Source organism: Pseudoliparis swirei, chromosome 23 (genome assembly GCF_029220125.1).
Source record: "Pseudoliparis swirei isolate HS2019 ecotype Mariana Trench chromosome 23, NWPU_hadal_v1, whole genome shotgun sequence".
In the NCBI taxonomy this organism is placed as follows: domain Eukaryota; kingdom Metazoa; phylum Chordata; class Actinopteri; order Perciformes; family Liparidae; genus Pseudoliparis; species Pseudoliparis swirei.
Genome location: NC_079410.1, coordinates 17371953 through 17390525, shown reverse-complemented (window position 1 = coordinate 17390525; position 18573 = coordinate 17371953). Strand labels below are relative to the sequence as shown.

The window sequence follows — 18573 nt, the reverse complement described above, 5'->3', positions numbered from 1 at the left end:
GCAGGGTTGTTGTTGTTGTTGTTGTTGTGTATTTTATTCAGTCAATCATTGCAATACAAAACAATATTATTCTATATAATATACAAAACAGAAAGACTGAAAAGGTATTGGTAGAGAGGCAAACAAAAATAACCTAAATTATTATAATCAAATAAATCAGAAAATGAATATGAAATAAAGAAAAATAATAAAGAAAATTAAAAGATATATATTTTTTTCTTCTTTTAATTTATTATTTGTCTTTATTTACTTTTCTTTGTCCCATCTCTCTCTCTCTCTCTATATATATATATATATATATATATATATATATATATATATCCACATACATCTTCCATATACGTACGTTTCAATCACACTTATAACCCTCACATTTTTTAAATAAATAATCCTTTTGAAAACCAAAAATGATTTGACGATTCTTATATCCATTTTAAAGTGGTTCCATAATGGGTGCCGAGGCGGGGTCTGTGGGGGTCATCCACACTCGGGCGTCAGAGGTCACCAACGTTGAAGCTCGTGCGAGTTGCGAAAAATGCAAATGCGAATAATAACCCTGAATATATTATACACATATACAGACCCATTGTCTCTTTAGTGGAGGACTATCGCAGAGGAGAATAACTCCACCCGCCTACGTCAGGACGCCGTGATGCAGTTGTTTGCGTGGAGAAGGCCGTCCGGTCAGAGGCCGACGCCGTGCACACGTGTAACATGAGCACAGCTGGGGAACATTACGGCCCGGGGGCTGAGCTCTCATGGGCTGCTCCTCATATCAGGAGGACATTCCTCTGGCTTTTTATTTCTCTTCTATCTCTCGGTTTTCTACTTTATGAGCTCTCTCTGACCTCGGAGCGATGCAGTGTTTCTTCCCTGTGCCGAGGAACCGCGGAGCCTCTTGGGCCCCGAAGCAGAACCGCGTTCTCCACCCACCGCAACCCCACCCCCCAACAGAGTTTCCCCCTAAAAGGAGTGTGCGGCTCACATAATTACGGGGCTTTGCATTCAAAGTTGAAAACCAGATCCGGACTCAAATCTTAGACCTTAAAACATTCTTGTGGTTCAGCTGGAGGGGGAGAAACAAGAGGAAGGCGGGTTGGTATAATAAGCACAAGCAATTCAGAGCCAGCAGGAGAAGGGATGACGACTCGTCCTCCGCAGACATTTCATCATCGCTCGGTACCTCGTAATTTATTTGACGAGAGTCTGCGAGGGCTACTGTCACGACTGACTTATAATGAGCTGACTTATAATCAGCCTCCATCCTGATCCTTTACTACGATGAAGAGGGGGAAACACGCTGCAGCCTCCATCCTGATCCTTTACTACGATGAAGAGGGGGAAACACGCTGCAGCCTCCATCCTGATCCTTTACTACGATGAAGAGGGGGAAACACAAGCCTCCACCCTGATCCTTTACTACGATGAAGAGGGGGAAACACAAGCCTCCATCCTGATCCTTTACTACGATGAAGAGGGGGAAACACAAGCCTCCATCCTGATCCTTTACTACGATGAAGAGGGGGAAACATGCTGCAGCCTCCATCCTGATCCTTTACTACGATGAAGAGGGGGAAACACAAGCCTCCACCCTGATCCTTTACTACGATGAAGAGGGGGAAACACAAGCCTCCACCCTGATCCTTTACTACGATGAAGAGGGGGAAACACAAGCCTCCACCCTGATCCTTTACTACGATGAAGAGGGGGAAACACAAGTCTCCATCCTGATCCTTTACTACGATGAAGAGGGGGAAACATGCTGCAGCCTCCATCCTGATCCTTTACTACGATGAAGAGGGGGAAACACAAGCCTCCACCCTGATCCTTTACTACGATGAAGAGGGGGAAACATGCTGCAGCCTCCATCCTGATCCTTTACTACGATGAAGAGGGGGAAACACAAGCCTCCATCCTGATCCTTTACTACGATGAAGAGGGGGAAACATGCTGCAGCCTCCATCCTGATCCTTTACTACGATGAAGAGGGGGAAACACAAGCCTCCATCCTGATCCTTTACTACGATGAAGAGGGGGAAACACAAGCCTCCATCCTGATCCTTTACTACGATGAAGAGGGGGAAACACGCTGCAGCCTCCATCCTGATCCTTTACTACGATGAAGAGGGGGAAACACAAGCCTCCACCCTGATCCTTTACTACGATGAAGAGGGGGAAACACAAGCCTCCATCCTGATCCTTTACTACGATGAAGAGGGGGAAACACAAGTCTCCATCCTGATCCTTTACTACGATGAAGAGGGGGAAACACAAGCCTCCACCCTGATCCTTTACTATGAGGAAGAGGGGGAAACACAAGCCTCCACCCTGATCCTTTACTACGATGAAGAGGGGGAAACACAAGCCTCCATCCTGATCCTTTACTATGATGAAGAGGGGGAAACACAAGCCTCCACCCTGATCCTTTACTACGATGAAGAGGGGGAAACACAAGCCTCCATCCTGATCCTTTACTATGATGAAGAGGGGGAAACACAAGCCTCCATCCTGATCCTTTACTACGATGAAGAGGGGGAAACACAAGCCTCCACCCTGATCCTTTACTACGATGAAGAGGGGGAAACACGCTGCAGCCTCCATCCTGATCCTATACGATGAAGAGGGGGAAACACGCTGCAGCCTCCATCCTGATCCTTTACTACGATGAAGAGGGGGAAACACGCTGCAGCCTCCATCCTGATCCTTTACTATGATGAAGAGGGGGAAACACGCTGCAGCCTCCATCCTGATCATTTACTACGATGAAGAGGGGGAAACACAAGCCTCCACCCTGATCCTTTACTATGATGAAGAGGGGGAAACACAAGCCTCCACCCTGATCCTTTACTACGATGAAGAGGGGGAAACACGCTGCAGCCTCCATCCTGATCCTTTACTACGATGAAGAGGGGGAAACACGCTGCAGCCTCCATCCTGATCCTTTACTATGATGAAGAGGGGGAAACACGCTGCAGCCTCCATCCTGATCCTTTACTACGATGAAGAGGGGGAAACACAAGCCTCCACCCTGATCCTTTACTACGATGAAGAGGGGGAAACACAAGCCTCCACCCTGATCCTTTACTACGATGAAGAGGGGGAAACACAAGCCTCCATCCTGATCCTTTACTACGATGAAGAGGGGGAAACACAAGTCTCCATCCTGATCCTTTACTACGATGAAGAGGGGGAAACACAAGCCTCCACCCTGATCCTTTACTATGAGGAAGAGGGGGAAACACAAGCCTCCACCTGATCCTTTACTACGATGAAGAGGGGGAAACACAAGCCTCCATCCTGATCCTTTACTATGATGAAGAGGGGGAAACACGCTGCAGCCTCCATCCTGATCCTTTACTACGATGAAGAGGGGGAAACACAAGCCTCCATCCTGATCCTTTACTATGATGAAGAGGGGGAAACACAAGCCTCCATCCTGATCCTTTACTACGATGAAGAGGGGGAAACACAAGCCTCCACCCTGATCCTTTACTACGATGAAGAGGGGGAAACACGCTGCAGCCTCCATCCTGATCCTTTACTACGATGAAGAGGGGGAAACACGCTGCAGCCTCCATCCTGATCCTTTACTATGATGAAGAGGGGGAAACACGCTGCAGCCTCCATCCTGATCCTTTACTATGATGAAGAGGGGGAAACACGCTGCAGCCTCCATCCTGATCCTTTACTATGATGAAGAGGGGGAAACACAAGCCTCCATCCTGATCCTTTACTATGATGAAGAGGGGGAAACACGCTGCAGCCTCCATCCTGATCCGATGAAGAGGGGGAAACACGCTGCAGCCTCCATCCTGATCCTTCCCTGCTAGAGCTTTACTCTGCAGACCTCAGCAGTGAGGAGGAGGAGGACTCTCTGCTTCACTCTGGGTCACTTTCCAGAGTCATGTTCACACACATGGGAGCGACAGGAGATACACTCGTGAGATGGAGAAAGTAGTCAGAGAAGTTATCTAATCACGAATATGTTTATTATTCCCACAACCCAGCGGCGTTCTCCATTACTACTCGTACTACAGGTGAACAACCTGATGACCTCATTATGACGCCACAGCTACAGGTGATTATGTGTGTTGTCGTGTAAACACTTCGTGTTCACATAAGACTGCAACTTTTAACACACTCGGTTAAAGACGCAATAGCAAAACTACAAAAGATGTCAATTGTGAGAAACAAAATAATAAACACTAATATCACAGGCTAAAAGCAGATTTAAATAAATGGGTTTTAAGGTCTGTCAAACAGTTGTAGTGTATTTAGAAGTAAAATAGTTTAAGCAAGTTCCTCAGAATTGAACACAAGACTGCACGATTACTTTTTACTTCTGTTTTGCCTCTTTGTGTCTTTTAGCTTCAGGAGGTAAACGCTCTGGTTTAAAGGAAACAGAGGAAACGTCTCTGTGTGGATTGAAGCAGCACTAGATGGAGCTGAGACACCACATCGAAAACCTTCATCATCACCATCATCACCATCATCATCATCATCATCACCATCATCATCATCACCATCATCATCATCATCACCACCACCATCATCATCATCATCATCACCATCATCATCATCATCATCATCAATTTTTAGACATTTGAACTTTAATGGAGTATTTTAATACTTTTTACAACTAATTGGAAAAAACACATAACACAGTATTTTATGACTTTTCTTTGACATCTTGTATGTTTCTTTGTATGTTTTTCTTTGACGTACTATTCTGGGAAATATATATATATGTATATAATATATATATGTATTTATAAATATATATATATATATTAATTTTGTTATACAGTACAATATATATATATATAATATATGTATATATATATTATATACAGTATATATCAAAAAATAATATTTAGATCTATATATTTATATATATATATAAATATATATATATATATATATATATAAATATTATCCGGCATCCGTTCCCCTCACAGTGAATATATATATATATATATATATATATATATATATATATATATATATATATATTCACTGTGAGGGGAACGGATGCCACTGGTTCCAGTTAAATGTCAAACCACACTCTAATACACATTCTCCTTCCCTCACTCACTCACTCACTCACACACACACACACACACACACACACACACACACACACACACACACACACACACACACACACACACACACACACACACACACACACACACACACACCGCCAGGACCACCTGACAGGACATGTCAACACTCACAACTACACGCACACCACTCGTTTGTGCCCCCCCCCCCACACACACGCACACCTACACACCCAGACCTCATTCCACAACGACACAGGAAGTCAGAGGGTGACCCATTTCTATCTGCACCTTTATTTTTTTCTTTTGTTTGGTCTGCACAGATGTCACAACAGACGAGGAGAGGCATTTACAGCTGACCCCAATGACATCGTCACGGATCTACAAATAAATATTATACTAACACCAATCGATTAATTTAACGTTATGAAGGGGATGATACGTTTGTGAAATAACCGTTTGCTCTGATTAATGAGGTGATAACTTGATCTTTTAAACATCACCAAATGATGTCTCAAGTTTCACAAAGCAAATGAGATGGACCACCAAAAACCTCGGTGGCAAAGCAGTATTAACTAAAATCAATTAATTAAATGTTTAAATGTCAGCCAGCTTCACTCCCTTAAGCGCCGGCTCGGGTCATTACATTACATTACATTACATTACATTATATTACATGTCATTTAGCAGACGCTTTTATCTAAAGTCACTTACATTAAGTGCACTACAACTCTTTGCATGACTTCAAAGCCATGCTCATAGGTTCTCTACGAAAGGTAATTCATCAATATTTATAAACGTTTAAATCTAAATCACAGATCTGCCTGCAGGAATGAAGATTTTATGAATTTTTTATAATACGATGATACTAGTAGTTTTAAAGCGCTCTCACAACATGTCTTTGTAAGATTTAAATTAAAGTAATAACAAAAAGCGGTATTTTTATATATTTTTTAAAACACAGTTAATAATAACAGACACAAGCATTTACTTTAAAGTATAGTAAACGTTCAGGCTTTGGAAGAAATGAAGCATCCTGTACACATTCAACAGTGAGGTATCGTACACCAGTATACAGTATACATGCGGATCGGCTACACAGGGACCAGCGCTGCCAGTCCGTACGTCTAGAACCAGTTTATTTTTAATACATTCCTGATGTTTCATATGGATTTAAAAAAAAAGGGATTCTTATGAATACATTCCTGATGTTTCATATAGATTTAAAAAAAAGGGATTCTTATGAATACATTCCTGATGTTTCATATAGATTTTTAAAAAAGGGATTCTTATTAATACATTCCTGATGTTTCATATGGATTTATTTAAAAAGGGATTATTATTAATACATTCCTAATGTTTCATATGGATTTATTTAAAAAGGGATTATTTTTAACACATTCCTGATGTTTCATATGGATTTATTGCTGAATGTGGCCTGCAGCTCTTTGAGGGTCAGGTAGCCGGTCCTGCAGGGCTCCACGCGCATGGAGGAAGACCTGCACATGGCGCCGGCCAGAGGCCAGGCCGCAGGGCTGCCACCTGCCGCCGCCACCTCCACCTGCTGGCGATCAGAGGATATCAAAGTGGGAGTGCTCAGAGGGGTTGGAGCAGAGGAGGTGGGGCACATCTGGGCAGAGCGATGGAGAGTGAGGATGAGAAGAGGAGGGTCCGGGTCACCGTCTGAAGCCTCGTCCTCTACTACGATGGCAACACATTTGTCCTCGTCGTCCTTTCCGATGCCAAAGCCGGAGTCCGGGCTCTGCGGCTCCCTCTTCAAGCTCTCGTAGGTCGAGAAGGGGTGGAGGGAAGGGTGGAGGGAGGGGTGGAGGAAGGGGTGGAGGGAGAGGCTGTCGTGCAGATTGTGGAAATCCTCCTGATAGGTGAAGTAAGCGGGGTTGGGGTCAGTCCGTGTCGAGCTGCCGGAGGAGCTGGACATGAAGTAGCCCATGTTGGAGAAGCAGGATGAAGAGGAGGAGGAGGAAGATGTGGAGGAGGAGGAGGATGATGGGGAGGAGGAATTGTCGACGACCCCGCTGGTGTCTAAGCCCGCCGAAGGGTGGGACCCGAGGTGAAGCAGGGCGCTGGTGGAGCCGGAGGAGCCGGAGGAGGGGAAGGTGGAGGAGGTGGAGGGGTCCTCGCCGCCGGTGGAACAGACGTCCAGCGGGGAGAAGCTGTCGCGTGGCGGAGCCGCGAAGAACGGCTCGGAGGCCGACGGAGGATTCAGCCATTTCTACGTGAAAGAGAGGGTGAGTGAGCGGCAGTGGCGGTTCGTCCATAGGGGGCGCTAGGGCGCCGCCCCTCTTAAAATGTGTAGATGAAAAAAAAAGAAAAAAAAACATCCTGTCAAAAAACATTATATGCCAAATCATTTAAATAGTAAATATACCGTGTTGACGCGCTAAATGTGTGTGGGAGACCGTCAGCCTGTCAACAACCACTTAAGTTAATGTGAAAAAATATAATATATCGCCATTATCACGGAGAGAAGCCCCTCCTCTTTTTGGAGGCGATCTAACGTGTGTACGGCATCGAGAAAATATTTCAGTCGTTTTGGCAAGGACCGGCTTCTCATTGGCGGATGAAACGTGAATCTTGGGTCGCAAAAATGTGCGCTCGTTGGCCAATGACATCGTTTTATTATTTCACGTGATTGGACTATTCGGCAGATCAGAGATGTTCCCTCAGCCAGAGAGCTCCACGGAGCTACGGGAGCAGGTTGCTAACGGAGCTGTCAGCTGGAGGCTCAGTGAGTAATGCGCTGTTTAATTTCCCCTGTCTGTTGTTCCAAAGGGACTGAAACTCTCTGGACTACAATGGGGGGAGGGATCTAAAGAGCTGCAGACAAGTGTAAAGCACGAATCTTGCCGCAGTTATCTAGCTAAGAGCATGAAGCTAACTCGCTAACAGCCTGAAGCTAACCCTGTTTACAGTCAGCAGAAGGAGACCGAACTGGCATCGAAACACAACGAAGAAGTTCTGAAAAACAGACACATTCCCTCCAGAATAATGAAACAGGCTGGTTACAGACATGATTGACTTTAACCAGAGAGTTATTGAGAAGTTTGACCACTTTAAAGAGAGGAGGCTACTTGTCTTGACAGTAGTGGGTCTGCTCTGTCACCCAATGTAACATGTGATCTCTTTCTGACTCTATTCTGCTCTGAACCTCTTTCATGTGAGGGTGAAACTCTTTTATTTTGCAAACCTCTGAAACCCAACCCAATGTTCCTTAAAGCTGCTCTGAACCTCTCATGCCCAAAGTCACAGTGTGTTGATAGTTGTTATTGGACAGTGTTGAGCACGCTGTGTTCTTGAAATAAAGCTTTGTTTTTTACAATATTCTACTCAAAACCTCTTTTCTTCTCATTGTTGAGTGATATTTAAACTGCGCCCCCCCCCCCCAAAAAAATCACCAGCCGCCACTGGTGAGCGGCTCTAACCGGGACACCCTGCGGCGGCCCGGTGACACACTTTGACTTCACCGGAAACCAGAACCGCCAACTGACGAGAGACAAAGACGCCACTCAACGGCTAACAGGGTCTGCCGAACCCCGGAGAGGACGGAGTAGAGAGGATCCTGAAGACTTGGGGGACCATGAGGACCACGAGGGGACCATGAGGACCACGAGCGGACCACGAGGACCATGAGGAGACCATGAGGACCATGAGGACCATGAGCGGACCATGAGGACCACGAGGGGACCATGAGCGGACCACGAGCGGACCATGAGGACCATGAGCGGATCATGAGGACCATGAGGGGACCATGAGGACCATGAGCGGACCATGAGGACCATGAGGGGACCATGAGGACCATGAGCGGACCATGAGGACCATGAGGGGACCATGAGGACCATGAGGACCATGAGCGGACCATGAGGGGACCATGAGGACCATGAGCGGACCATGAGGACCATGAGCGGACCATGAGGACCATGCAAGGACCATGAGACCATGAGGACCATGAGGACCATGAGGGACCATGAGGACCATGAGGGACCATGAGCGACCATGAGCGGACCATGAGCGGACCATGAACCTGCAAGGACCATGAGCGGACCGCAAGGACCATGAAGGACCATGAGGGGACCATGAGGACCATGAGGACCATGAGCGGACCATGAGGACCATGAGCGGACCATGAGGACCATGAGGACCATGAGGACCATGAGCGGACCATGAGGACCATGAGCGGACCATGAGGACCATGAGCGGATCATGAGGACCATGAGGACCATGAGCGGACCATGAGGACCATGAGGGGACCATGAGGACCATGAGCGGCCATGAGGACCATGAGCGGACCATGAGCGGATCATGAGGACCATGAGGACCATGAGCGGACCATGAGGACCATGAGGGGACCATGAGGACCATGAGCGGACCATGAGGACCATGAGCGGACCATGAGGACCATGAGGGGACCATGAGCGGACCATGAGGACCATGAGCGGACCATGAGGACCATGAGGGGACCAGGGCGTATACGTGGTGGACTCTCACAGTACAGATATAAAACAACGTTGTTCAAATGGAAGCAGCTAAGACAGATGTCATAACTTTTAACCCAAAGTACGGGTCCGGCTAATTGAGATAACCCTGACATCACGATGACATCACTATGACATCACGATGACATCATCATCATATGATACTGTTTTCACAGGCCGATTAGTATCAAGACTCATATACATGTATTAAAAAATCTAAGTAAAAGGTTAATCCGCCATATGAGTGTTACAGTTGTGTTAGCTGTGTGTGTGTGTGTGTAAATATCTCTGTGTGGTAACGAGATGGTGGTTAAAACAACGTTTTATTTTCACCTTTAGATTTCCTCCGTGTTCAGAGTGGAGAGAGTGGAAGTATGTCGACGGGTTTGGTACTGGCTTCCCTTTGAGGAGCCTGAAATGGCAAAAAGAAAACCATTAGACACACACACACACACACACATACACACACACACACAAGCACACACCTCTTGATCGCACAGCTCCTGTAGAGGACGAGCATCACTATGACAACGCCCAGGCTGAACATCACTCCCCTCATGACCAGTGACGTCTGACCCAGAGGCGACTCTGAAGAAGACATCATCATCATCATCATCATCATCATCCCAACCCAGACACAAAGAGTTCATTCTGTCTGTTGACTCACAGGGAAGCGAGCAGAACTTTTGTTTATTTTCACAGTAAAAGTTGACCAATAAAAAAGGCACCACACCGGACGCCTAACAGATCATCTCCCAGCAGGTCAGGGGTCAGTCTGGGACCCCACAGGGTAGATGTCTAGTTCCTCTTGAGATGAGAGCTGTGAGCATGTTTTATTGTTTTAGTCGTTTAAAGAGCACATAAATCCAAATGGCGTCACCTTGACCCCGTGAAGGTGTCACCAAGAAGGACGCCGTCGGACTCCAGTCGCTCCAGTGGCTCCCTGGAACGACGGGTCTGACCCGGACCCGGACCCGGCGGACCCCCGTCAGCCGCCCAGCAGGGAAGCTGAGCTTCGGCTCCAGTGTGATCAGAGAGCTGCTCCGCTGGTCACATGACAACGTTCAGACAAAAACACTGAATGGATTCAAACATAATAATAATAATAATAAATTTAATTTATAACGCACTTTACATCCAACGAAGGATCTCAAAGTGCTACATTGCACAAAAAGGGGAAAAACTAAAAACAAACAAAGGAGAAGAATTAAAATAAATAAAATAAAACCAAACATAAATGACTTTAGAGTTTAAAAAGTAGTCAATCAAACGCTTTTCTAAAAAGATAGGTTTTCAGGCCTTTTTTAAAAGAATCCACAGTCTGCGGTGCCCTTAAATGGTCGGGGAGAGCATTCCACAGACTGGGAGCAGCTGTACAGAAGGCGCGGTCGCCCATGGTTCGGAGCCTTGTCCTCCGAGGCTGGAGGAGGTTGGCCAGTCCAGAGCGGAGATGGCGTGGGGAGGATTGGGGGGTGATGAGTTCTTTAAGGTAGAGGGGGGCAGTGCCATGGAGGCACTGGTGGGTCAGCAGGGAGACTTTGAATTTAATCCTGTACTGGACCGGTAGCCAGTGGAGGGATTTGAGGGCGGGTGTGATGTGGTCGTACTTCCGCACCCTCATCAGGATCCTAGCAGCACAGTTCTGGATGTACTGCAGCTGCTGGATGTTCTTGCTAGGGATCCCGATGAGGAGTGCGTTGCAGTAATCCAGCCTGGAGGAGACAAAGGCATGGACAAGTTTTTCGGCATCAGAGAGAGTGAGTGTGGGGCGGAGTTTTGCAATGTTCCTGAGGTGGAAAAAGGAGGTCTTGCAAAGATGTTTGATGTGGGCCTCATAGGTCAGGTGAGGGTCCATTCTGACACCGAGGTTAGTGACTGAGGATGAAAGGTGGATGTCGTGGCCGGAGAAGTTGATGCTGGTGATAGTGGATGACCGGGTCTGGTGTGGGGTGCCAATGAGAATGGCTTCCGTTTTTGAACTGTTAAGTTGCAGAAAGTTAGCCGTCATCCATGCCTTTATCTCCTCCAGGCAGGTGGAGAGTGTGGATAGGGCTGCAGAGGGGGTTGGGTTGGTTTTGATGTAGAGTTGGGTGTCATCAGCGTAACAGTGGAAAAATATTCCATGCCGGCTGATGACACGACCAAGTTGGAGCATGTACAGAGTGAAGAGGATGGGGCCAAGGACTGATCCTTGAGGGACACCACAGCTGACAGGGTGCATTTCTGACTTAGCACCTCCGAGGGACACATACTCCGTTCTGTCCGTGAGATATGATGTGAACCAGGCCAAGGTAGAGTCAGAGAGTCCGATGGAGGAGTGGAGGCGGTGTAGAAGAATGCAGTGGTCCACGGTGTCAAATGCTGCGGTGAGGTCAAGAAGGATAAGTAGTGATGGAGAGCCAGCATCAGCCGTCATCAGCAGGTCATTTGTGACCCTGACCAGAGCAGTTACAGTACTGTGGCCAGAGCGAAAACCAGACTGGAATTTCTCATACAGACTGTTTGATTTGAGATGGTTGTGGAGTTGGGCAGAAACTACCCTTTCCAACACCTTTGATAGGAAAGGGAGGTTGGAGATTGGGCGGTAGTTGGCAAGTACTTGGGGGTCAAGGCTGGGCTTTTTGAGTAGCGGCTTGATGACAGCAGTTTTCAGAGACGTGGGGACATGGCCAGACCGGAGGGAGTGGTTGATGATTTTAGTGATCAGGGGACTTATTGCAGAGGAGTGGTTTTTTATCAGGGCTGAGGGAAATGGGTCCAGGGCACAGGTCGAGGGCTTCATCTTCCTCAAGATGACTTCAACCTCATGCTGTGTGATGTCCGTGAAACAGCAAAGGGGCTGAGTAGTTCCGGACAGAGGGTCAGCGGATGTGACTGGAGATGCAGGGGGGGCAGAGAGGCGGGAGAGAAGAGGGAGCAGGGGAGCAGGGACAGCGGGGTGGCTGGAGAGATGGGGGGGCAGGGAGGTAGGGAGGGCGGGGGGGCTTGGGAGAAGAGGGGGCGGTGAGGCAGGGGCAGGGGCTGGGGGCAGGGGGCTGGAGAGAGGGGAGGGCGGGGGGGCGGGGAGGCTGGAAAGAAGGGAGCGGATGATGCCTACTTTTGTTTTGAAGAAAGAGATGAAGCTGTTGCATCGCTCCTGCGTGTTGTCTGAGTGTAGGGAGGTCCGAGGTTTAAGGAGATGATTAATGGTTGAGAAAAGTTGCTTGGAGTTACCAGGGCTATTGTTAATGATGTGGGAGTAGAACCGGGACCGTGTGTCACTGAGGGATTTGCTGTAGGCCTTCTGATGTTCCCGGTAGGCTAGTTTGTGAACAGCAAGTCCTGAGTCCTTGAAACGCCTTTCAAGGACACGCCCCGTTCTCTTCAGTAGCCGCAGCTCACTGGTGTACCAGGGAGCTGAACATGTGAAGTTGACAGTTCTGGTCTTGACTGGGGCATGGCAATCCAGGAGAGTGCTAAGTGATGAATTGTAGAGCTCCACGAGTTCAGTGACTGAAGGGAGGTTGGCAGCGGAGAGATGGCGGAGGTCAGTAGTCAGGATGACTGGGTTGATGTTTTTAAGGTTCCTGAAACTGATTTGTCTGTTGGGTTTATTGAGGGGGGACAGGGTAGGTAGCTCCATTGAGATGGCTTTATGGTCGGACACGCCCAGATCGTGCACTGACAGATTGCTGGGGTGGGAGTTGGTGATCAACAAATCAAGAGTGTGGCCTCTGGAGTGTGTTGGGACATTGACATGTTGAGTGAGGTTGAGACTGTCTAGAAGATTGAGGAATTCAGCTACAGAGTAGGAAGAGGGGTTGTTAACATGAATATTAAAATCACCGAGTATGATGATATTCCCTGGGGTTATACAGAGTGTGGTTATGATGTCATGTATCTCGGAGATGAAGGCTGGGTTCGGTTTTGGGGGCCGGTAAATCAGGAGAACTGTAATGGAAAGTGGCGATTTGCATTTAAATGCAAGGCATTCAAAGGAGGAGTGAGCAGGCAGGGACAGGCATCTTGTTCTGTGTTTTACATCAAAGTGTGTGTGTGTGTGTGTGTGTGTGTGTGTGTGTGCAGAACAATAAACCCACAATAAATGTGAGCATGCGACATGAAGAACAGACGATGGTGGATGAAATACAAAAGCAAAGTTGTTGGCAGACTTTGTGTTAATTGGCTCATGTTTGCTAAACAGTGGCCAACATCCTCACGTCAGTGTGATGACATCACCGCCGCCTCACAGTGCTGCTGCTGTGCGTGTGATTTAAGTGCATGTGTGTACAGTGTGTGTGTGTGACACTCACGTTCCACCACTCGCCCTTCTGTTTGATCTGAACCTGGAAGTGAAGAGACGAGAGGAGGTCGGAGGACGGCTCGCCCCGACTCCACGAGAGCCTCGTCTCATTGGCCGAGCTGCTGACGTTGGGCACACCTGGAGGATGCATTTTGACTGAAAACACACACACACACACACATACACACACACGCGCACACAGATTATATTTATGTAACATTTGAAAAAATCACCACAAAAATCAACAGAAGCGACATTTTCACACACACACACACATGCATACACTCTCGCACGCACGCACGCACACGCGCACATATATACACACATAAACACACACACACACGTGCACACACATACGCACACACACGCATACACTCTCGCACACACGCACACATATACACACACGCACACATACGCACACACACGCATACTCTCGCACACACGCGCACACACATACACACTCTTGCACACACGCACACGCGCACACACATGCATACACTCTCGCACGCACGCACACGCGCACATATATACACACATAAACACACACGTGCACACACACACAGATGCACACACACGCATACACTCTCGCACACATGCGCACACATATACACACACGCACGCACGCACATGCGCACATATATACACACATAAACACACACACACATGCACACACATACGCACACACACGCATACACTCTCGCACACACGCACACATATACACACACGCACACATACGCACACACACGCATACTCTCGCACACACGCGCACACACACACGCGCACACACATACGCACACACACGCATACACTCTCGCACACACGCACACACATACGCACACACATGCATACACTCTCGCACGCACGCACACGCGCACATATATACACACATAAACACACACGCACACACACACGTGCACACACACACAGATGCACACACACGCATACATTTCGCATACATGCGCATACATATACACACACACGCACATGCACGCACACACGCACGCATATACACACATACACACACACGCACATGCATATATACACACACATACGCACACACGCATACACTTCGCACACACGCATACACACACACACACATACGCACACACGCATACTTCGCACACACGCGCACACATACACACACATACACTCTCGCACACACGCACACATATACACACACGCACACACACGCACGCCACACACACACACACACATACGCACACACACGCATACACTCTCGCACACACGCACACGCGCACACATATGCACACACACGCATACACTCTCGCACACACGCGCACACATATACACACACGCACACACACGCACACACACACGCCACACACGTGCACACACACACATACAGTACATGCACACACACGCACACACACTCAGGCCCACACACAGATTATATTTGTGTCACACTCCTTCTGGCCCTGACGCGTTGCAGACCCTCAACACGTTGCCATGACGAAGACTTTACTTTTTTTCATTGACTTTTATTTTTATAAATGAGAAATTCTGTCAAACGTCTTTCAGAACCAGATTTAGTGAACAACAGAAGCGACTAAAGGCCCCCAGCTCACTGTGACGGAACGGTGAGTAGTGTGAGAGCTGCTCCATCAGCGCCCCGCTGCACTCCACCCGGATGCAGGGCAGGTTGGTGTAAGCGTTGAACTCCTGAGGGACACATGACCAACAACATGAAGACGCTCCATGTCCATAACACTCATGGATTTATCCTTAAGTGGAAGTATCTTTCCTACAAATGAAAAATAATCCATTATATGTGTTCATGCTTTATATTTTATATGGATATGGGATTTACCTCTTCTTTTTTTTAATACTTGATATTTTATTTATGTAAGAATGCATAATAATAATAAAACCTAAAAATAAAGTTACAAATTGACCATGCGGGTTATCCATGTGTGCGCATGTGTGTGTATGGCCAAGAAGGGCCATAAGGAACCACAAACAAAAATGTTAAAGCATGAAAATAATTATAAAAAATAAAAACAACCAGGCAACACTTCACCAACCTTGTCAGTCGATCATCAATTCGGTCCAACAAACAGATCACTAGTACAACATATATTCAAAGAGTTCTATTCATAGGGTATCTTTAACTTAGTTTTAAACATATATATGGGTTGCATCTTGCTGAAACAAAGTGCTTTTCTTTTTAAGATACTGAGTCTCTGGCGCCAACAAAGTCCCAAATCCTGGACGGCGTGTCACTTGCCAACTTCCTTATTTTGACATGCATTTTGTCCATTTAGCTGTGTACATGTCCCTTCTCAGTCTCAAAAGGAAAGTCGTTCTTTCCATCTCGTGGATTTCTTTAATTATTTCAGTCCAGTTTTCTGTTGAGGGTGGGTCGGTTTGTAATCGCCTTACCTCATTTCTAAAGACACAGCTGCAGCCTGACGTGGCGTTGTGGTGTCGCTTCAGCTCGCAGCTTTCACTGAGGGAGAACATGGACAGAAAATGACCACAAACTGCTTTAAATGAGACCGACGGACAATCAGCTCCACAGGCCGACGTCACATGAACATGTTGAACATCTTACGTGATGTTTTTTTTCATATTCTTGAAATCCCTGATGTCCCAGGTTATCTTCGTACACAGGATCTGGCAGTCCGCCCCGGGAGCCACGGCGGCAGAGCGCTGCCAAGTGCAGCTGACGTTGTTGATGAAGTCGTTCACGCAGGAGAGGCCTTGAGAGAGAGAGAGAGAGGTGGGACTATTGGACCTAAACCAGTAGTCTCCTTTAACCTCCAGAGAGAAACCAGTAGAATTCCCGTTTGAGGAATTAAAGATGGTCGTGTTTCAGTTGATCTCCTGTGATCCCTAAATGTCTGATACGACTTGAAGAAAAGAGGCGCTTCAAACATAACAAATCAACAAGATAAGACAATATAAATGTTTTTAAAAACATAGTGGATAAATAACTTTCTGCTGGGAGGCCAGTGACGTGGCCGCGCTCGGCTTTACCTCGCCGGTCTTGGTGAGAGTGTTCTGCGAGCACCGAGCACAGAACCGCGAGGGCGTACAGGGACGCCCGGATCTCCACGGCCATGACCGCCACGTCTCTGTGAGGGGAGAAGAGAAAATGAACCAATGTGTGAGACACGTTGACGTGAAGTGGGGGAGTGGAACTTAAAAAGCAAATAGGGTCGTTTACACTTTTAGAATATGTCGTAATTGTTCCCCGTCCTTTCTTTATACAACCTCATTATTATTTGTTGTCTCTACTGTCCTGGTGACATTCATGTCAACAAAGCATATTGAACTGAAACTGGGCGGATGGAGAAGAGCGAGAGAAGTCGACGGTCCTGTTTCTTTTCTACGTAGACGAAACTATGAGTGACTGAAACTGCAAGAGTCAGAACAGTCGTGAGAGAACGACGATCAACGCCGAGCAGAACGCTCATCGAGCAGAACACTCATCCTGAGGAGAACGCTCATCCTGAGGAGAACGCTCATCCTGAGGAGAACGCTCATCCTGAGGAGAACGCTCATCCTGAGGAGGCGGCAACGAGCGGCGAGAAGTGACACTTGACCGAGAACATTGGCACCACAGAGAGTTAGGTAACCACGGAGATTCCAATAATAATCCTAATCATGAAGATATTTCTTGTTCTTCACGTTCTGCCCCCGGATGACGCCGAACTGAGCAGGACTGGAAGGGACTTCATGGGAAGAGCCGATATGTCACGTATATATGAGACTATAACATATTACACAGAGGGGAACAAAGGACAATGACATCATATCATCTGAACGTAATCGAACAGTCAGAGACACTTTGAAAAGATGAAAGCGGTAGAATAAATATAAATAGACTCAAGTTGTGTCAACTGGCACGTTGGGCAATGTGCCAGTTGACACAACTTGAGTCAATTAAATCTGAAGTAAAGACGTCAAAATGAAACCCAAAGTAAGGTCGACATTTTGAACCACCGTGTCGTTTACAAGTGTGAAGTTCCACCCGGTATTGAATCTCATGTTTCAGATGTATGATTCAGGCAGTTAATCTATTCAGTTTTATGTGAATTGTCCATCATTTCAAGTGTTCAACGTAATATTTCGGTAATACCAGTAAGAAGACGGCCATACGTACCCGAGGAGCCTCGCTCAGCAGGGGGTCCCCGAGAGGAACCGCATCGCTGGACGGACGAGTTTAGAAGACTTCCTTTTTCTTCCGCCCCTCTTTGTCTTTCTACTCGCACATCACAATGTCGTTCTCTTGCGCAAACGCTCTCTCTCTCTCTTTGTCATCCCTCTCTCTCTCCTCACTCTCGCCCCTCTGTCTTCTTTAAAATGCCCAGTGACATTTTCTAACCACATAGCCTGTGAGGCTCACAGGAAGCCTCGTGAAGCTCCGAGAGGATGGGGGGGGGGCGCCTCCCCCTGCTCACCAGCAACAGCTACCTGGACGCCGTTAAGATAATAATTGCACCTGAAAAAACAAGAGACGCAAAGCACACCGCATCCTGTCTCAGTCAGGACGTACGACGGGGAGCCGGCACGTCGCCGTATGAAGTGGTTTATGAACTTGATGTCACTGAAACTAAAAATGGAAGATTCAGAGGATTAAAGTGAGTAAAGCTACCAGGATTAGAAACAGGGGGTTATTTAAAACACACACACACACACACTCAAGAGTTGTAGGCCTACAGCGTCAAAACCACCGCCGCTACAGCCGCAACCGCTGCAGACGCATGAATCT

General features: G+C 47.3%; 1 protein-coding gene across 2 annotated transcripts; it reads right to left on the bottom strand.

Moving 5' to 3' along the window:
- Nucleotides 1–5998: 5998 nt before the first annotated feature.
- Nucleotides 5999–18116, bottom strand: il2rb (interleukin 2 receptor, beta). 2 transcript variants are annotated; one of them, XM_056408024.1, is made up of 10 exons: nucleotides 17965–18116; nucleotides 16836–16933; nucleotides 16411–16558; nucleotides 16239–16305; nucleotides 15425–15518; nucleotides 13849–13994; nucleotides 10437–10602; nucleotides 10042–10144; nucleotides 9890–9968; nucleotides 5999–7296 (listed from the first exon to the last, which is right to left on the bottom strand). In XM_056408024.1, exons 2-10 carry the CDS (start codon nucleotides 16918–16920, stop codon nucleotides 6475–6477), a joined length of 1710 nt encoding a protein of 569 aa, XP_056263999.1. In that variant the 5' UTR covers nucleotides 16921–16933; nucleotides 17965–18116; the 3' UTR covers nucleotides 5999–6474. The 2 variants fall into 2 exon arrangements, with proteins under 2 accessions (XP_056263999.1, XP_056263998.1); XM_056408023.1 differs by having other exon boundaries at nucleotides 16836–18116.
- Nucleotides 18117–18573: the final 457 nt, after the last annotated feature.

What these genes read in the sequence shown, in the direction of transcription:
- il2rb (XM_056408023.1), bottom strand. Translation starts at nt 16,920, where the DNA reads ATGGCCGTGGAGATCCGGGCGTCCCTGTACGCCCTCGCGGTTCTGTGC. An exon ending in CTACTCACCGTTCCGTCACA is followed by an intron (nt 13,995 to 15,424) that starts GTGAGCTGGGGG and finishes GTGTGTTTTCAG; the next exon opens with TCAAAATGCATCCTCCAGGT. An exon ending in GACACCTTCACGGGGTCAAG is followed by an intron (nt 10,145 to 10,436) that starts GTGACGCCATTT and finishes TGTCTTCTTCAG; the next exon opens with AGTCGCCTCTGGGTCAGACG.